The sequence below is a fragment of the Camelina sativa genome, chromosome 18 (genome assembly GCF_030686135.1).
Source record: "Camelina sativa cultivar CO46 ecotype springtype chromosome 18, ASM3068613v1".
NCBI lineage: Eukaryota > Viridiplantae > Streptophyta > Magnoliopsida > Brassicales > Brassicaceae > Camelina > Camelina sativa.
The window spans coordinates 18,708,232-18,724,862 of NC_141897.1; the positions used below are offsets into that span (position 1 = coordinate 18,708,232).

The 16,631-nt window shown below is 36.6% G+C and overlaps 5 protein-coding genes across 5 annotated transcripts; 1 reads left to right on the top strand and 4 right to left on the bottom strand.

Moving 5' to 3' along the window:
• Positions 1-1,520: 1,520 nt before the first annotated feature.
• On the top strand, positions 1,521-2,566 carry LOC104761822 (auxin-responsive protein IAA33). Its single transcript, XM_087499450.1, has 2 exons — positions 1,521-2,093; positions 2,304-2,566. The coding sequence occupies exons 1-2, from the start codon at positions 1,657-1,659 to the stop codon at positions 2,380-2,382; spliced, it is 516 nt and encodes a 171-aa protein (XP_087355576.1). The 5' UTR covers positions 1,521-1,656; the 3' UTR covers positions 2,383-2,566.
• Positions 2,567-2,904: 338 nt separating this feature from the next.
• Positions 2,905-5,142, bottom strand: LOC104761817 ((DL)-glycerol-3-phosphatase 2). Its single transcript, XM_019240405.2, has 6 exons — positions 4,846-5,142; positions 4,227-4,451; positions 3,900-3,960; positions 3,650-3,797; positions 3,462-3,541; positions 2,905-3,327 (listed from the first exon to the last, which is right to left on the bottom strand). Exons 1-6 carry the CDS (start codon positions 4,919-4,921, stop codon positions 3,198-3,200), a joined length of 720 nt encoding a protein of 239 aa, XP_019095950.2. The 5' UTR covers positions 4,922-5,142; the 3' UTR covers positions 2,905-3,197.
• Positions 5,143-6,769: 1,627 nt separating this feature from the next.
• LOC104761823 (DNA repair protein XRCC3 homolog) lies at positions 6,770-7,945 on the bottom strand. The gene has a single exon (XM_087497632.1). The coding sequence runs from the start codon at positions 7,901-7,903 to the stop codon at positions 7,004-7,006; it is 900 nt and encodes a 299-aa protein (XP_087353758.1). The 5' UTR covers positions 7,904-7,945; the 3' UTR covers positions 6,770-7,003.
• Positions 7,946-9,611: 1,666 nt separating this feature from the next.
• LOC104761825 (UPF0725 protein At5g63820-like) lies at positions 9,612-11,240 on the bottom strand. The gene is made up of 6 exons (XM_010484956.3): positions 11,092-11,240; positions 10,805-10,918; positions 10,500-10,698; positions 10,268-10,392; positions 9,971-10,165; positions 9,612-9,866 (listed from the first exon to the last, which is right to left on the bottom strand). The coding sequence occupies exons 1-5, from the start codon at positions 11,206-11,208 to the stop codon at positions 10,016-10,018; spliced, it is 705 nt and encodes a 234-aa protein (XP_010483258.1). The 5' UTR covers positions 11,209-11,240; the 3' UTR covers positions 9,612-9,866; positions 9,971-10,015.
• Positions 11,241-12,244: 1,004 nt separating this feature from the next.
• Positions 12,245-16,552, bottom strand: LOC104761826 (UPF0725 protein At5g63820-like). The gene is made up of 9 exons (XM_087497892.1): positions 16,541-16,552; positions 16,379-16,447; positions 15,840-15,926; positions 15,676-15,726; positions 15,412-15,463; positions 13,106-13,180; positions 12,894-13,015; positions 12,728-12,805; positions 12,245-12,621 (listed from the first exon to the last, which is right to left on the bottom strand). The coding sequence occupies exons 1-9, from the start codon at positions 16,550-16,552 to the stop codon at positions 12,388-12,390; spliced, it is 780 nt and encodes a 259-aa protein (XP_087354018.1). The 3' UTR covers positions 12,245-12,387.
• Between the last annotated feature and the right edge of the window lie 79 nt (positions 16,553-16,631).

A 16,631-nucleotide genomic window follows, 5' to 3' on the forward strand; every position in this document is an offset into this window, starting at 1 on the left:
TAGAATCGAAAAAAAAACAAAAATCGAGACAAATTAATTAGATGATATAAAAATATAAAATGAAATGTGTTAAAACTATACTCTTTAAATTTGAAATTATATGAAACCGAGGTAAGTTTTAAACATTTCAATGCCTTCCATGTCGGATCTTCGAGTCTTCTAATTCGAATCCCGAGGTTTTAAATTAACTGATCTACGCTCATCTAATAAGTACGCCTACATGAACATTATTGTTTGCTTCAAACTTAAGAAAATATGCTTCTTGTGCTTCGTTTTATGTCTTCTTGGGGTTTGCTTTTAGCTCATTCACCTATCTTGCTTGTTGGATCCACATCCACCGTTAGTTTTTTGAATTCAACAGACAAAAAAATGTTCACCGTTAAAAACATTTAAGCATGCCATAATATAATTAATAACAACTCTTACTCGTTATTTTTTTCTTTTCATGTAGGCGTATTATTTGCGTTTTAAAAGAAATATTGTATAGTGTTTTATTTGGAATCAGTATTTTTAAAATTAGTTTAAATTTGTTGTGTCCAACTAATTTTAGGTAGGCTGACAGGTTTATTTGTTTAATATAATTCAGTGAGCCAACATCTATAACTTAAGAGAGTTTGGATTAGATTAGATTGTATTCCGGTTGTTTGCCATAAACCGAGAGATCAGTATGCAATATATGAGATAGATATGGTAAAAGTATTCGTGTATGATGCAATAAATGTATGAAGTTGTGTAATATATATGATTGTGTCATGTTTTCTTTTTAGTTAAGCTAGATGTGTGTATAAGAGTAAGTATGAAAAGAAGATGACGTGGAGCTCCCGACCAGGCGCGAGTCAAGGAAGCGAGGCGTTCGGCGACGGCAGCGCGGTCGTCTCCGCAGCCCATGCGTTACAATTTACAAGATCTCTTTTTCTATTACCTTATGTTTCATTATTTAATTACTCGATCAATTTATAATGTCTTTTTCATTTGGGGTTCCTAGTTCATACTAATTTTTTTATACTTATTATAGTGAGTTAGTGACTTGTAAAAATTTTTCTAAAGTTTACCAACTTATGTTTTTAGTCAGCTTGCGTCTTGTCCACGTTAACATCTTCGTTTTTATATGCATACATATATATCTTGCGATTGAAAGAACAATATGGGTTGAAAAAATTAGTGTGAAAACCTTAAACCTTTTGACATTTCCTGTAACAGCTCTTGCTCCCACAGTGACACAGTGATAGACAGATTATAGCATCGTAATAATATCATTTAATACAAATGCATGTGAGAACATCTCTACGTGAATCCAATTGTTCATTGAATGATTAAATATATAATTTGATTATTAATTAAAGGCAAAGGATTCATTGTTTAACGAGAAGGCCAAAGAGCAGATGTACTTTCAAATTAAATGAAAATTTTAAGACAACATTAAAACAAAAAAAATCGTAAATTAAAAAGACACCTTTTGTTTGCCACACAGTTTACGCCTTCTCTCTATCTATTTATAAGTACATACATTCACTTTCACCAGACTCATCAAACATACACAGTCTCTCTCTCTTTCTCTTTCTCATTCTCTTTCTAGTGCCTAGCATAGAAAAAACACACGAAACAGTTTGAGTTGTCTTCTCTAAGTTACAAAAACCCTAAAACCCTACACTCAGTATGAACAGTTTTGAGCCACAAAGCCAAGACTCTTTGCAAAGAAGGTTTCATCAAGGCAACACCAACACACAACAACCTCGTGACACCACGACACCTTTCATGCCCAAATCTATTTCGAAAAACCATAATAATAGCAAATCCACCACCGGAGCGGCCGGGAGATCATTCCAAGGGTTTGGTCTTAACGTCGAGGACGATCTAGTTTCATCAGTGGTTCCTCCGGTTACGGTTGTGCTAGAGGGACGTTCGATTTGCCAACGCGTAAGCCTAGACAAGCATGGGAGTTATCAGAGCTTGGCTTTGGCTCTGAGGCAAATGTTTGTCGATGGGGCTGATTCGACGGACGATCTTGATTTGTCTAACGCCATTCCTGGCCATCTTATTGCTTATGAAGACATGGAGAATGATCTACTCCTCGCAGGCGATCTTACTTGGAAGTAATACTCCTCTCTTTTACTCTTTTCAACATTAATCTCTTCTTTAATTAAATTTAGTTCTTTCATACGTTTGTGAGCGTTTCACGTATAAACTGATCTTTCACAAAAAGTCTCTAAATAATTTTCTCGTATATTTGAAGTTTATATAATAGCAATATACAGTACTTGGAACTTTGAAGTTAATGAGAAAATTGGTTTGTGAGGATACAGGGACTTTGTTCGTGTAGCGAAGAGAATTCGAATCTTGCCGGTGAAAGGAAACACAAGCAAGGTGAAAAGAAACGAGTGAGGAGAAAAAACTGTTTTGACAACGATGTCAGAAGATGTTTTGTAGCAGCCAATGTCGTATGATTTGATCAGTGGCATTTATTGTAAAAGTATCATCGGATGTGTTTGCTTTTTTTGTTCACTTGTCTACCCACTAAATTGAAAAAAAAACATGAACTATAGAATATGGCAAAGTTAAGAGACAATACAATAGATGTAATTTAACTTAATTTATCTATCCTAAATTTGGTTAACAACGAAATCATACCGAGAAACCCATATGAAAACTGAATCAAATAAATGTTTTGTATGTTTTAAAATATCACAGGTTTAGAACTAGTAGTATTACTAAATTCAATCAAGTTTTCTTGATTAAATTGACATTGTTTAGACCTAAAATAAAACATTAGACGTTGAAGAAAGGACGAGGGTATTAATTTTTATGCAGGAACAACACATGTTAGTGATGCGTAAAGAAGAGAGATTCCAAACCATAAAAGAAGGAATCAATTCAGGCTATTCAGCTATACCGACAAAAACAAAATCAGAGATAAGCCAATGTTGAAACTTGTGGGTAAGAGTAAGTTGTACAAGAATAATTTGTTTAAACGTTGAGACAATATTTTTGTTTGGTCTCTCGTCATGTCACCACTTACTTTCTATTTGTGTCTTCAATATAACCAAAAAAAAATCATATAAAAACCCCTTGACGACATAAAAACCCCATGGCCTTGTCATGTAAATACCAAAACAATATAATAGGACAAACAATCACCTTCTCACGGATTCATGATTCTGATTTTTTTATCATTACCTTAAAGAAGCTTGTTGTATCATCTAGTTTGAATCTTCAAACGGAGGCAAACCCCATTCTTCCGGTTTGAAATCGAGTAGAGAGGTTAGGATTTGATCTGCAACATCTTGGTGAGAGATATCTAGTCTAGGATCCGGCACCATGACCACGTTCCTGTAGAGAAGATTTGAAAAAAACATAAACTTCTTTCCTTGTTGTGAATAATTGTGTATTTGTAATTGCCTTAAATGCTCATCTGTTTGCTTTACATGAGAAAACTTAGAAACTACTAGACGAAATCAGCTTACATTTTGGCATTTTTAGCAGCAAGAACTCCAGATGGAGCGTCTTCGAATACCAGAACATTTTGTGGATCCACAGGACCGTCCTAAGTAACATAAGACAAAGAGAATACATTAGTTTACAACTCATTGTCGAGTTTGAAATGGAGGGTACAAATAAATCATATATGCACTAGTAGTGGCCTGTTAATTACCTTAAATCTTCTAGCTGCAGCGAGAAAGCCATCTGGGGCAGGCTTTCCTTGCTTCACCTCTGGATCATCACCGCGAACTACGTGATGCATCAATGAGAAAAGCTCTTTGTGTCTTTGGGTTTTTAGTTCATAATGCCGTGTATGAGTACTGCAACAAACATTTCAAGGTGACAAGTCAGTTTCCAGATTGTAAAGAAGAGAAGCTTAGAATGTTGCAAGATATGGATGTGCTGATGAAGAAAAGAGATACCCCGTAGCAATACAAATTGGAATATTCTTTGCATGAAGATGCTTGATTAGTCGGCTAGCCCCTGAAAATGTGGACGAGAATTGGTTAATATGAATACAACGGCTTCATGTATAGCTGTTATCTACTTGTAGCTTAAAGTGTTAAGATCAATCGAGATGAACCAAATACAGAACAAGTTTCTTCCACGGATGATAATGATTTAACACAAAGTCAGTGCCTTTTTACATTTGCACCCACATCAAGCATATATATCTAGACATACGATCTTCCTGTGAACCATATGTCATGTGTTTGCAAACACAAGTGTAACAGAAAGGAGATTGTTACCTGGCATTAGCTCACTAGTAGGGAAAAGGTCTTGCAACATTGCCTCCCTCTCGACAAGGAAGTCCTCAGCTGAAAGAGAATCACTGATCCCGCTTTCTTCAACAAAAATCCTAGCAGCTTCTATAGCTTTTCTACCCATCATCTTAGCCTTGAGAGACCAATCAAACGTTTTGTTGAATCTAGCAAGTATGATTTCTTGGACCTCGGTATAGAACTTCTCAGTATCTGCAAAAGAAACCAAATCCACCATAAGTTATTTCCATTAATGTGAACAATAGATACAAAGTTAACATCTACATAAGAGTTAATTCCTATGATAGCTAAACTTGGTGCACCACATACTGAGCTTCATAAGCCAATGAAACGGGGGAATTTCAAAAACAGAACAAAGATTCTTGCATCTATTAACCTCAATTGTTCAATTCCGGATCAGATTCAACCTAGCTCTACCATCTAAACTATCCAAACAATCAAATACTCATCATCGTGAACGTTACTTAGAGCATATCCGATGTCAACTAAAACTCATTCCTAACAACGTCAAGCTAAAATACGATAGTGTCAGCAGTACGATTCAATAAAGCAAAAGATTGAGGATCAGATGCACTGCTGCAATTACCGAGAAGAAGACCGTCCATGTCCAATATGACATGAGTGATTGATCCTCTGCCGGCGACGTCAGCTGGAGTCGACATTGGACGGTACGATTCCGATAGATCTCTTCCCTGAGGCTGCGATAAGATATCTCCTGCTATGGACGAAGAACGTAGAATCGATAAGCTTAATTGGTTTCTACTTCTTTTGCAGATTGCAGTGACCAAACGAATCAAATCAAATCAAATCAAATCAAATCTAGTGAGGTAGTTTTACGCTGTGTAAAGTGTATAGATAGTGTGATATAACAACAACGATCCTTGAATATGGGCCTAAGGGGCCGGGTCATAAATGAAATTTTGGCTAATAATGTAATTGCAATATCTGAAGCTTAAGAGCTGGTTAAAAAACTTAAGCTAACATTGACCAGCTCTTATAAGAGCATTTTAAATTAGGTTTAAAATTAACAAAACAATAGAAACAGTTTCATATAATACTAGCTATTGGTATGTAAACTGCTCCATTTAGAACTTGAATGAAGCATCTTAACATACTTTTAGAATTTACTTGAGAACATTGATTAAAAAAAATTAAATTGATAACAATGTTAATACATATCTTGATTGATTTTATTTTCTTCTTCTTCATATTTTTTTTTACTTTTTAGTAAAAAATATATATTAGGTCTAAATTGAATCAGACCACAGCCCAATTTGGGGATTTTTGTGATTGGAGAAGGGTTAGAGCATTTTCTTCTCCTTCCGGGAAACCTTCACTTCAGGATTTACAACAAGTCTGAAGACAGGTTTCAAAAACAGAATCATGGTTCACATTCGTAATTCGCGTCTTCCGTGTTTTATCTTTGTAAGTGTTCTTTGGTATTTGTTTATTTAAATACATATCTATAACATGATCATGATTATGTATATATATATATATGCAAGATTTACAACATAGTTTTTCTCTAGTAAGTTTTTTCTTATCTAGTATCTTTAAGATTTTTTTTACAGAAATAAGATAGAGTTTAGGTACTATAAAAGATGGATAAAGCTTGCAAAATTGGTGCAGTCAGAATAAGAAAAATTAAGAAATGCTCTAAGCCACTAACCACAAAACAGTTTTTAAGCCACAATCCCAAAATATAAATTGTTCAAATTAGATTCATTTTAGTGACATTAATGAATTCATGATTCTGAGTATTTATCATTTTCTAAAATTAATGTTAAATTATATTCAAAATTTTAACATCAAAGTGCAGCGTAAAAGTTATTTTGAAAGAAAAAAATGTTTGAAGTTTGATAATTTAACAACATTAAGGAAACGACAATGTGATAATTTAACAACCTTTTTTTTTCAACCTTCACAGCAGAGCCAAATTTGGTAAGAACCGACATATTGCTCTAAAAGCAAGCTTATTTCCAAACATTAGCGTTAATTAGGAGGCCCAACACTAAGATAACACACGAATAATAAAACAAACGGCGTCGTTTCGTAAATCTCACTGCTTCTCAATCACAACGAAGATCTCATTTCACTTTCCCTTTTCCTTCTCTGGCGATTCTTCTCAGATCTGATCGATCTCTTCATCAGATGAAGCCCTGAATGTGTAATCGAATCGACTAATTGAACAGCCGCGAATCACTATATACCTTTTTGCAGATCGAATTCTGAATCGCGATCATGTCGTGCTTAGCGCTAGCTCTGCAACCAGCAAATGGATCCGACATTTTGCTCCAAACTCGAGAATGGTTTTCACCGGCACGAGCCCTAATCGAACTCTCTTATTTCCGCCTGCTGCTTCTAATGGACAGGTGATTGTTGGTGTTGTTGAGGAACAATAAAATCAGAAAACAATGTGAGAAGCATGCATTGCAGACTATGCAGTAGACTAAGGAGGAAAAATGCTGCTTTTCATTGCCAGTTGCAAATGAACATCAAAATTCTGAGGCTGAAGAGTAAATGCATAGGAATCTTTCAGAAGGCAATACCACAAGGAATTGTTCATACAATGTTTATTTGAGGACAATAAATTTCTCTATAACACCTTAATAAGAGGAGAAATCTAAAAGAACGGCTTTGAATAAATCCCTCGGCAATCTACATAAACAATGCACAGAAACTCCAAAAAAAAGACTCGTGATGCTTCGAACAAAAATGATCTTACATAGCACCAAAGAGTTCACCTACGCTTGAACCCCACAAATGCCTTCTCGTGTGATCATGAACTCGCAAGAAGTCACAGGCAAATAAGGTGAAAAAACAATATCAAACCGTCTCTGAGCTCTTCTAGACACATAACTCGAACCGCTCTCATCATTTTCACTTCTCTCTTTCCAGATAGTCTCATCACTTCGTGAGATGAAAAATCTAGAGTTCACACAATTAGACCAAGCCAAGCCTAAAGCAGGAACAACTCGTCTACCAGAGGAACACAAAAATCTCAAATTCCCAATCCTCAACCCACTTAACCCATCAGACGTTTCAACCAAATCAGTAACCTGATTCGTAATCACAACAGCCAAACCGAACTTATTAGCCAACTGCTTCAACTTCCCTGATAACTTGAAAAACATAGAAGATCTCTTCTTTAGATCAGACGGAGTATTATCAAATTCCGATCTAAACAACGCCGCAACAGAATCAAGCACAATCAGCTTCAAAGGTAACCTATTTCCCGAATTCTTAATAAACCCATCAATCCTAGGCATTATGTCGAACAGGTGGTCTACAGAATGAACATTTTGAACAAAGACATGATCACATGGGTTATCATTGTCATTCGCGTAAATGCTAGGGTTTGATTGATGAAACGATCGAGATAGCTGATGAAGACGGCGAAAAGGGAAAGGAAACTCGGAGTGGAGATAAAGAGAAGAACCGTTGAGTCCGCCGAGTGAAATCGGAAGCTGGGCACAGAGCGAGAGCTGAAGGCAGAGTTGTGTCTTTCCGCAGCCGCTCTCCGCCACGATTTCCGTCAGAGAATAGCAGGGAATCCCGCCGCGAAGACATCCGTCGAGAATTTTACAGCCGGTGGTTAGTTTCCGATTCGTCTGCGGTCGTCGGAGGAGAGTCTCCGGCTTCATTTGACCGCCAAAATCGATATGGATTTCTCGGGAATTATAAAAGCGCCACAGAATTCAAATAGATTACAAACAAAAAACCTAACTGAACGAAACGACAACGTTTAGTCGCTTATTGGGCTGTTAACTTTAATGCAGGCCCAAATTTTGAGTATATATAAAAACAACATTTCTTTTGTGTTTGTTTATACAACATTTAGGGTTTTTTAGTTTTTTGGGTCTAGCACATAAAAACATTTAGGTTTGGTGAGGTCATTGCTGTGAGGTCAGTTAGGTTTTTTGTTTGTAATCTATTTAAAGATTAATTCTCTTCAGAACGCGGATACTATCTCTTGGACTATGATGATATCTTCTTTAGTTGAAGCTCGTAAATGGAGAGAAGCGTTGCAGTTGTACTCTGACATGATTAAAGTTGGTGTTACTCCTAATGAGTTTACCTTCGTTAAGCTTTTAGGTGCCTCTTCCTTTCTCGGTTTGGAGTTTGGTAAAATGATTCATAGCAACATAATCGTTAGGGGAGTTCCGCTGAATGTGGTATTGAAGACTTCTCTTATTGATTTCTACTCGAGATTCTCTCTGATGGAAGATTCTTTGAGGGTTTTGAATTCGACTGGAGAACAGGATGTGTTTCTTTGGACGTCTGTGGTAGCAGGGTTTGTAAGAAACTTGAGAGCCGAAGAAGCTATTGGTACGTTTCTTGAGATGCGAGATTTGGGTTTGCAGCCCAATAACTTCACGTACTCTGCAATATTGAACTTGTGTTCATCTCTGATATGTATATGAAGTGCTCAGCATCAGAAGTAGAAGCTTTGGGAGTCTTCGCAGCAATGACCTCACCAAACGTCATCTCTTGGACAACATTAATCTTAGGTCTTGCTGATCACGGGTTTGAGCAAGATTGTTTTGGACTGTTGATGACCAATCATGTGAAATATGACAGTGTTTGCTTTCATATGTGACCAGACGGATGCTGCTACAGCGCCAAATGTGCCAAATGTTGGGGATCGAGTGCCGTATGATATCATAAAAGCTGCTAAAGGTGCCAAGGTAGCTTTCATGTCGACCTTATTTTATCGTTTTTTCATAAAATGTTGAGGTCATTTTTTTTCTACCGTGCTTATCTCATTTTGATATCAAATAGGCCTATGAACGGTCAGAAGATCCTACCTACGTGCGACAGAATAACATCCCTATAGATCCAAACTACTACTTGGAGAATGAGATTAGCAAGGTCAGTTTGAAGTGGGGTTTGTCTATAAGTTTATTCTAAACTCTCTCTATTCTGGTTACTGGAGATTAAAGCAGATGTTGTTTTCAGCCGCTCCTTAGGATTTTTGAGCCAGTCTTGAAAAATGCTAGCAAGGAACTTCTCCACGGAAGTCACACTAGGTAAATATCAGTTTAGTACTCCTTCAAACAGCGGCATAATGAAATTTGCTAAGAAACAACTGAGCTGGGTTGGCTGCGAAGTTCCGATCAGGTCCTTGTGGCTCCTTGCCTATGTTATTAATCTTTTTAAGAATACTAGGATTCTGCATGTTCTACGTGATCCTGGATTCTTGGTTCCTGGTCTGTATTTGTTTCTATGTCTTCCAAGTTCATTATCATTTGATTGTTTGTTCTTGCAATTTCGTCTATCTGATTCCATAAATTGGGTTCTGCTTATCAATTTTCGCTTTAACTTCAACCAGCAATGGAACACTATGCTCAATTTGCAAGGGAAGAGAAGCCGAGTTGTACTGCAAAATTGTGTCTCAAGGTATGCTACTGTTATTCCCTTTTCTATTATAGACTAAGATCTATCAGGAATATTTTGAAAATTTCTTGAAAATCACAGTGGCGGACGTAGAAGAAGTTTTTGGGAGGCCGTGGACCCAGGAGTGTCAAGGCTCTCTCCATCAAGATGTCTTCTTATGCACCATGTTTGCTTATATATTTTTCCAATATCTATGGCTTCTACTGGTAACTAAATAATAACAATATTTTTAAAAATATATTAAATATTAAATAAATCAGTCAATAAAATACTAATACTACTTTTAATGTATATAAAATAAATTTTACAACTACCTTGTTGATCTCCAAGGGAGGGGAAGCCACCAATACCTGGATTCGTCACACTGGCAAGTGTAAGAGGAAGCAGATAGCAAGTCTGGCGGAGAATGATTGTAATTTCAAGTGACTTAGAGGATATATTGCTTTAAAGAATGCGATTTCCATGAATAGATGCAGCCAGTCATAATCGTGCAGCTCTGATTCTGGCACCTGTGATCGATGATGCACAAACAAAAAACGCATTTATCAACGTTGCTAACATTTAACTGCATCAAAAAAGATTAAACTCCACTCTCTGGACATATATCTTACCACGTAATACTTTTTGTTGTCAGTGGCCAAGGCCTCATCAGAAAACCATTTGGGCAATGGACGTGTGTACAATGGATCTATAGCATCCTCATACCGGTCCCAATCTTCATTCACACCCTTGTTACCTTTTAAAAAGTGATATCTAGAAACTGTTAGTCCTCTCTAAAGAAAGAATAGACAAGTGTGATATATAAGAAGATGCGCGCGGTAAATAAAAATCATCTTTACGTACATGAGGGTCTGCAGGCCAAGATCCTCCACGTATATATATCGTCCACCGTACATCCAGCATTACTGTAAACAGCCTGAAAAGAGGAGAGGACAGAGTTGCAGGCCGAGGGATCCATTGCCTCCAAAGTTAAGTAGAAGTCGACGCTAGCAGACCACAAAGAATTATACTTTACCCAGCGCACAAACTTAAAGTTAGTTCCCTGACAAACAAAATCAAAACAAGGCTCTCGTAAAAAAGGAAATTAGAGGAATTAAGGCAGGGTTCGGCTAACAAGAAGACATGAAAGAGAGGGATCGGAGAGTTACCTTTTCAAAATTGTAGCAGTAGAGAGCAAGCCTACAATAAAGGGTGAGATGATAATCAAAGTCGCCAACATCAGGCTTCCTTAATCTAAAATCAGAGCCTCCATAATCAAAACCCTGTAAAAATCAAAATCAAAATCAGAACCAAAACAAAAACCCTGGGAAAATCAAAACCATCCCTGATGGAGTGATGGTGAAGTAGAGTAGTATCCATGAGACGAGAAGGAAACCTAAGAGATCAAAATCAATTACACAAACAAACATGAGGGAAGATGGGAGGATTTACATACATATGCCAGATGGGAATATTTCTTACTCCAAGCCCTTAACTTTTTCTCTTTCTTCCTTTCCGATGCTGCTTTTGAGATTTCAAGTCTCCCGAATTCACTTACCCGCAGGACCTCCATCTCCTCCAAGCCCTAAAAATCTCTCAGAACTCATCCATCTCTCTCGCGTTTCTTTCTTATATACACACAACAACAACAAAAAAAAAAAAAAAAAAAAAAAAAAAAAAGAAAAATATGAAGCCACAGACCGTAACCAATATCAGCGATCAGCGGCCCAGCCCATATTGTGACACTATTCAAACCATAATTTTGGAATTTTGATATATCTTAGTGCAAATTGATATAGTTTATTGTAAAAAAAAAATTAGAGTTCTGTATTTTTATCTAATCAAATCCTTTCAAATCCTGTAGATTTTTAAATATTCAAATAATAGTGAATTTTAATATAAATTTTAAAATTCATGATTGAATAACATATTATTTGTAAATTTTACATAAATCATTAAAATGTAAAGTTGAATACAACCCCTAATGTTATACACCTAAGCTTTTAAATGATCAATGGTGGTTAGCCATCTCACTCACTAGAAACTGATTAACATTTTTTTTGCAAGCTCTGGCTTGGTGGTTGAACTAAATGGGGTTCCCAAAATGAAGAAAACAGATCAATTCCGAAAAGGCGGTGGCGTAGTGATTGAGGAGATAGAATGAGAGTTCTAATGTTTTATAGTTATAGCTCGGTTATGTAAGGTTTGTTGACAAATGAATGAATATCCTGTGGTGTTACTCCTAACTGATTATGTAAGGTGTGTTAATTTCTCTTCCTTTAGTTTCGCTTGGTAGCATATGAATCCCAAATATTCATCATCCTACCTGGAACATGATACCTTAGCCAAAAGAACCATGATCAACTCTAATAAGGGCTTCCTTCTAGTTTACCAGTTAGGCATGAATTTGCCTCTGTAGACGCATTCGTGTAACCATGCCATGCCTTCCCCTCATACTGACGGCATCAAGCCCAACCGGCTCACTCCCATACTGATCATTTCCTAAGATATTTTAGGTCAGTAGTCAACTCACCATGGTTTTAAGTACAGTTTGCGTTATTGGTTCTCATACAAGTTACTATTACACATTGCAAACAGATAGCTAGCACTTGGGCGAAGTTTGATATAAATATAGATCCCACTCGTTTTAGTCCCTAGAGTTGTAGACATATAATATGATCCCTAAAAGTTACAAGGAAATAGCGATTAATGATTGATTGCAACAGACCAGATACATACAGGAAGTGTCTGTCTACTTGGCTTGTTGTTCAGAAGCAAATTCAAAAGACATGTGTTCTGGTTCCCCATCCGTGGTTTTCCTTATGATAGCTCTGTGATCACCAGTGAAACCAATAGAAGGATCACCTTTATACTTGTAACTTATGTAGAATATTGCGTTCTTTGCGTGGAGCTTCTCACGCGCCTCAGTTATGTAATCTTCTTTAGTTTCTACAACTACCTTGTTGATCTCCAAGGGAGGGGAATCCTACATTGGCAAGTGTAAGAGGAAACAGATGACAAGTGAAGTAAAAAAATAAGTTTATTTTTACAGACAGAGAATGAATGATTGCAAGCAAATTCAAGGTACTTACAGCCCTTGCGATGGAGAAGAATGCCATTTCAGTGAATAGATGCAGCCAGTCATTCTCATGGAGGTCTGCTTCTTGCACCTGTGATCGGTGATGCACAAACAAACAAAAACGCATTTATCTATAAAAGAAGATTAAACTCCAATCTGGACATATATATCTTAATTACCACGTAATACTTTTTGTTGTCACTGGCCAAGGCCTCATCAGACAACCATTTGGGCATTGGACGCGTGTAGAATGTATCCATTGCCTGATCCCGGTCCCAATATTCATTCACACGCTTGTTACCTTTTAACAAGTGATCCTCTAGAAACTGTTAGTCCTCTAAAGAAAAGACAGTGATAATTAAGAAGATGCGGTAAAGAAAATGTTGCTTACATGCGGGTCTGCAGGCCAAGATCTGCCACGTATCTATAACATAATCTTTGGCAAAACTTAATTCTATGTGCATTACTGAAATTACAAGACATAAAATTAAAAGAGAGAGAGAGAGAGAGAGAGAATATTATAAGAGTTACCTTCTCAAAATTGTAGCAGTAGAGTCCAAGCCTAGCGTAAAGGGTGCAATCATAATCATAGCGCTGAGGGGCCCTAACGAGTTCATCCAATTCACATCCAAAATCAAAACCAAGACCAAAACCCATCCAGGTAAAGAAAACAATTAAGAGATCAAACAAACAAACATGAGGGAAGACCTAAGAGATCAAACAAACAAACATGAGGGAAGAGGATTTACATACATAAGCCAGTTGGCCGTTTCTCTTAAGCCCAGTCTTTGACTTTTTCCTTCTTCTCCTTGCCGTTGATGTTCTTGCGATTTCAAGCTTCCCGAATTCACATGCCGCTCCGACCTCCACCACCGCCTCCATATCTCTTAGCCAAGCCCTCAGATCTATCTATCTATCTCTCTTGCGTTTCTTCGTTTTATTCAAAAGGAATACAAAAGAATAGAAAAAACAAATTAATAGCCCAATTCTCTCGGTCAAAAATCCAAATAACAACTTATGCAATTGTATATTAGAGAAAAAAAGCCTTAAAATAGTTCATTTATCTTTTTATTTGAACGTTTTATAATTCATCTTTTTATTAAAATAAAAATACTTCCTTTAATTATCTTTGGTAACTTCGAACCCCGTGACTTAACATTAGTTAATGTACATTAATTAAAGTGTTATATTGTAATCTCACATAGATAAATTCCTCAAAATACCATCTTTTAAGTTTTTTTTTTCAAAAATACCACAAAAATTTTATTTACCAAAAGTACCAAAAACACAAAATAAAAATAAATGATAATGATGTAAAATTTATTTTCAGGTTTGGGTTTACAATTTTATATTTAGGGTATAGTTTTTAGGGGTATAGTTTAGTGTTTAGTAATTAAGCTTTAGTTTTGAATATTAAAACTTTAGTTTAATTTTGTGGCATTTTTGGAAAAACTCATTTTAGTGGTATTTTTGAAAAATATAATTAAAAGCGGTATTTTTAAAAGAAAAATATAAAAAAAAAGAGTCAATTTAGTGGTATTTATGAGAATTTATTCATATTTAAATAGATACTTACAATGTTTATGAATATATTTTTGGTCTACTGATAATTCGAGAGTTGGCTAACCCTCCGAGATCATGTATTCGATATCCACAACTAGATTTAAATACTGTAAACGGTATTCACTGTCGGGAACGTTGAACACGGCGTTGCCACTCTCATGTTCTTCGGTTAAATGCTTAATTAGTCATTAATTACCATTGGTATGAGTATGATCTTAGAGTCTGCAAAGAAGAGGAAAAAGAAGGGCTTACTTTTGCTATTTCATAAACTAGCTAGAGACAGTTTTGCAGTTCTGAATAATAGCAATTGAGAACTGAATGTAAAATTTTACTAAACCTTGTCAAAAAGAAAAAAAAAAGAATAGCAATTGACTTGGGACTCAAGCTATACCCATATGTGACTGAAAATGTATATCTTATTGTGGTACCGTTTGTTAACAAACAAAATATCTCTTCGTTAATTTGGTACCTCCAATGTTTGGTACAGCTTGTGTTATTGGTTTTCATACAAATTCCGATTATGCATTGCAAACAGCCAGCAGCACTTAGCGAAGATTAAAATACATATAGATATCAAAGTTGTAGACGACATAAAAGACAAGTCAAACACAACATGGTGCATTCTATAGTCATATATGTTTATAACATGATGATAAAAGTTACAAGGAAATAGCGACTAATAATTGATTGCAGCATGCAGACCAGAATTACTCACGAAAAAGCAATTTCAAGACACATGTGCAATGGTTTCCCCATCCATGGTTTGCCTAATGATAGTTTTGTGATCAACAGCGACACCATTTTCTGCGCGGAGCTTCTCACGAGCCTCGGTCATGTAATCTTCTTTAGTTTCTACAACTACCTTGTTAATTGATCTCCAAGGGAGGGGAAGCCACCAATTCCTGGAGTCGTCACATTGGCAAGTGTAAGAGAAAACAGATAACAAGGCAGAGAATGATTGCAAATTCAAGGATTAACAGGATATATTGCATTAAAGAATGCGATTGATCAATGAATAGATGCAGCTCGGACCTGTGATCGATGATGCACAAACAAAAATGCATTTATCTACATTTAACTGGCATCAAGAAGATTAAACTCCACTCTCTGGACATATATCTCACCACGTAATACCTTTTGTTGTCACTGGAAAAGGCCTCATCGGACAACCATTTGGGCATTTCACCTGGAAAAGGCTTGTTACCTTTAAAAAAGTGATTTCTAGAAACAGTTAGTCGTCCTCTAATTAAAGAAAGACAGTATTGTGATATATAAGAAGATGCGCGCGGTCCAGCATTACTGTACATGCGGGTCTGCAGGCCAAGATCCTCCACGTATAGATATCTTCCTTCGTCGCATGCCGGATCCATGGCCTCAAAAGTTAAGTAGAAAGCATGCAGTGCACATAGAATTATACTTTTCCCAACGCACAAACTTAAAGTTTGTTCCCTGACAACCCAAAATCAAAACAAAAACTCTCATGAAAAGGAAATTAGAGGAATAATATTCAAGGCAGGGTTCTTCTTAATTACAAGACATAAAAAGAGGGATCGGAGAGTTACCTTTTGAAAGTTGTAGCAGTAGAGTGCAAACTTACCATAAAGGGTGAGATGATAATCATAGCGCCACAATTTGAGTTCTGATCTAGTCTAGGGATCCGGCACCATGACCACGTTCCTGTAGAGAAGATTTGAAAAAACATAAACTTCTTTCCTTGTTGTAGATAAAATGTGTTGCCTTAATTAATGCTTATCTGTTTGCTTTACATGAGAGAACTTAGAAACTACTAGGAGAAATCGGCTTTACATTTTGGCATTTTTAGCAGAAAGAACTCCAGATGGATGGAGCGACTTCGAATACGAGAACCTTTTGTGGATCCACAGGACCGTCGTCCTAAGTAATCCAAGACATATATAGTACATTAGTTTACAACTCGTTGTCGAGTTTGAAATGGAGGGTACAAATTAATAAATCATATATGTACTACTAGTAGTGGCCTGTTGATTACCTTAAATCTCCTAGCAGCAGCGAGAAAGCCCTTGCTTCACCTCTGGATCATCACCGTGATTCATCAGTGAGAAAAGCTCTCTGTGTCTTTCACATCCTCATCACTGCTCTCGTCCTCAAGAAGACGATCACCACGCTTGCCTAAACCCTTGTATAGTCTTCTCTTATTCCACCATAACGCTTATTATCCTTAAAGGAATCAACTTGGTTGCGAGTTCCCCTCCTGTATTGGTTTCTCGCTCTGCTACGTTTGGACCTGAATCGTCATTGTCACTCACTCGCGACAAGTCCACGCGACGATCCGGTTCTAAAACCACTTACCCAATAACTGAGCTCTTCTTCTTCTT

Bases quoted from the DNA above. Each gene is read 5' to 3' on its own strand.
- LOC104761825 (XM_010484956.3), bottom strand. From the start codon at position 11,208: ATGGAGGTCCTGCGGGTAAGTGAATTCGGGAGACTTGAAATCTCAAAA. The intron at 10,699-10,804 runs GTAACTCTCCGA...TTTGTTTGTCAG, and splicing joins ACTGCTACAATTTTGAAAAG to GGAACTAACTTTAAGTTTGT. The intron at 10,166-10,267 runs GTAAGATATATG...CATCGATCACAG, and splicing joins ACAACAAAAAGTATTACGTG to GTGCCAGAATCAGAGCTGCA.
- LOC104761817 (XM_019240405.2), bottom strand. From the start codon at position 4,921: ATGTCGACTCCAGCTGACGTCGCCGGCAGAGGATCAATCACTCATGTC. The intron at 4,452-4,845 runs GTAATTGCAGCA...TTTCTTTTGCAG, and splicing joins CATGGACGGTCTTCTTCTCG to ATACTGAGAAGTTCTATACC. The intron at 3,798-3,899 runs GTATCTCTTTTC...TGTTTGTTGCAG, and splicing joins CCAATTTGTATTGCTACGGG to TACTCATACACGGCATTATG.
- LOC104761822 (XM_087499450.1), top strand. From the start codon at position 1,657: ATGAACAGTTTTGAGCCACAAAGCCAAGACTCTTTGCAAAGAAGGTTT. The intron at 2,094-2,303 runs GTAATACTCCTC...GTGAGGATACAG, and splicing joins GCAGGCGATCTTACTTGGAA to GGACTTTGTTCGTGTAGCGA.
- LOC104761823 (XM_087497632.1), bottom strand. From the start codon at position 7,903: ATGAAGCCGGAGACTCTCCTCCGACGACCGCAGACGAATCGGAAACTA.
- LOC104761826 (XM_087497892.1), bottom strand. The intron at 15,927-16,378 runs GTGAAAGACACA...CCGGATCCCTAG, and splicing joins ACGAGAGCAGTGATGAGGAT to ACTAGATCAGAACTCAAATT. The intron at 12,622-12,727 runs GTAAGTACCTTG...TTGCCAATGTAG, and splicing joins TCTTCTCCATCGCAAGGGCT to GATTCCCCTCCCTTGGAGAT.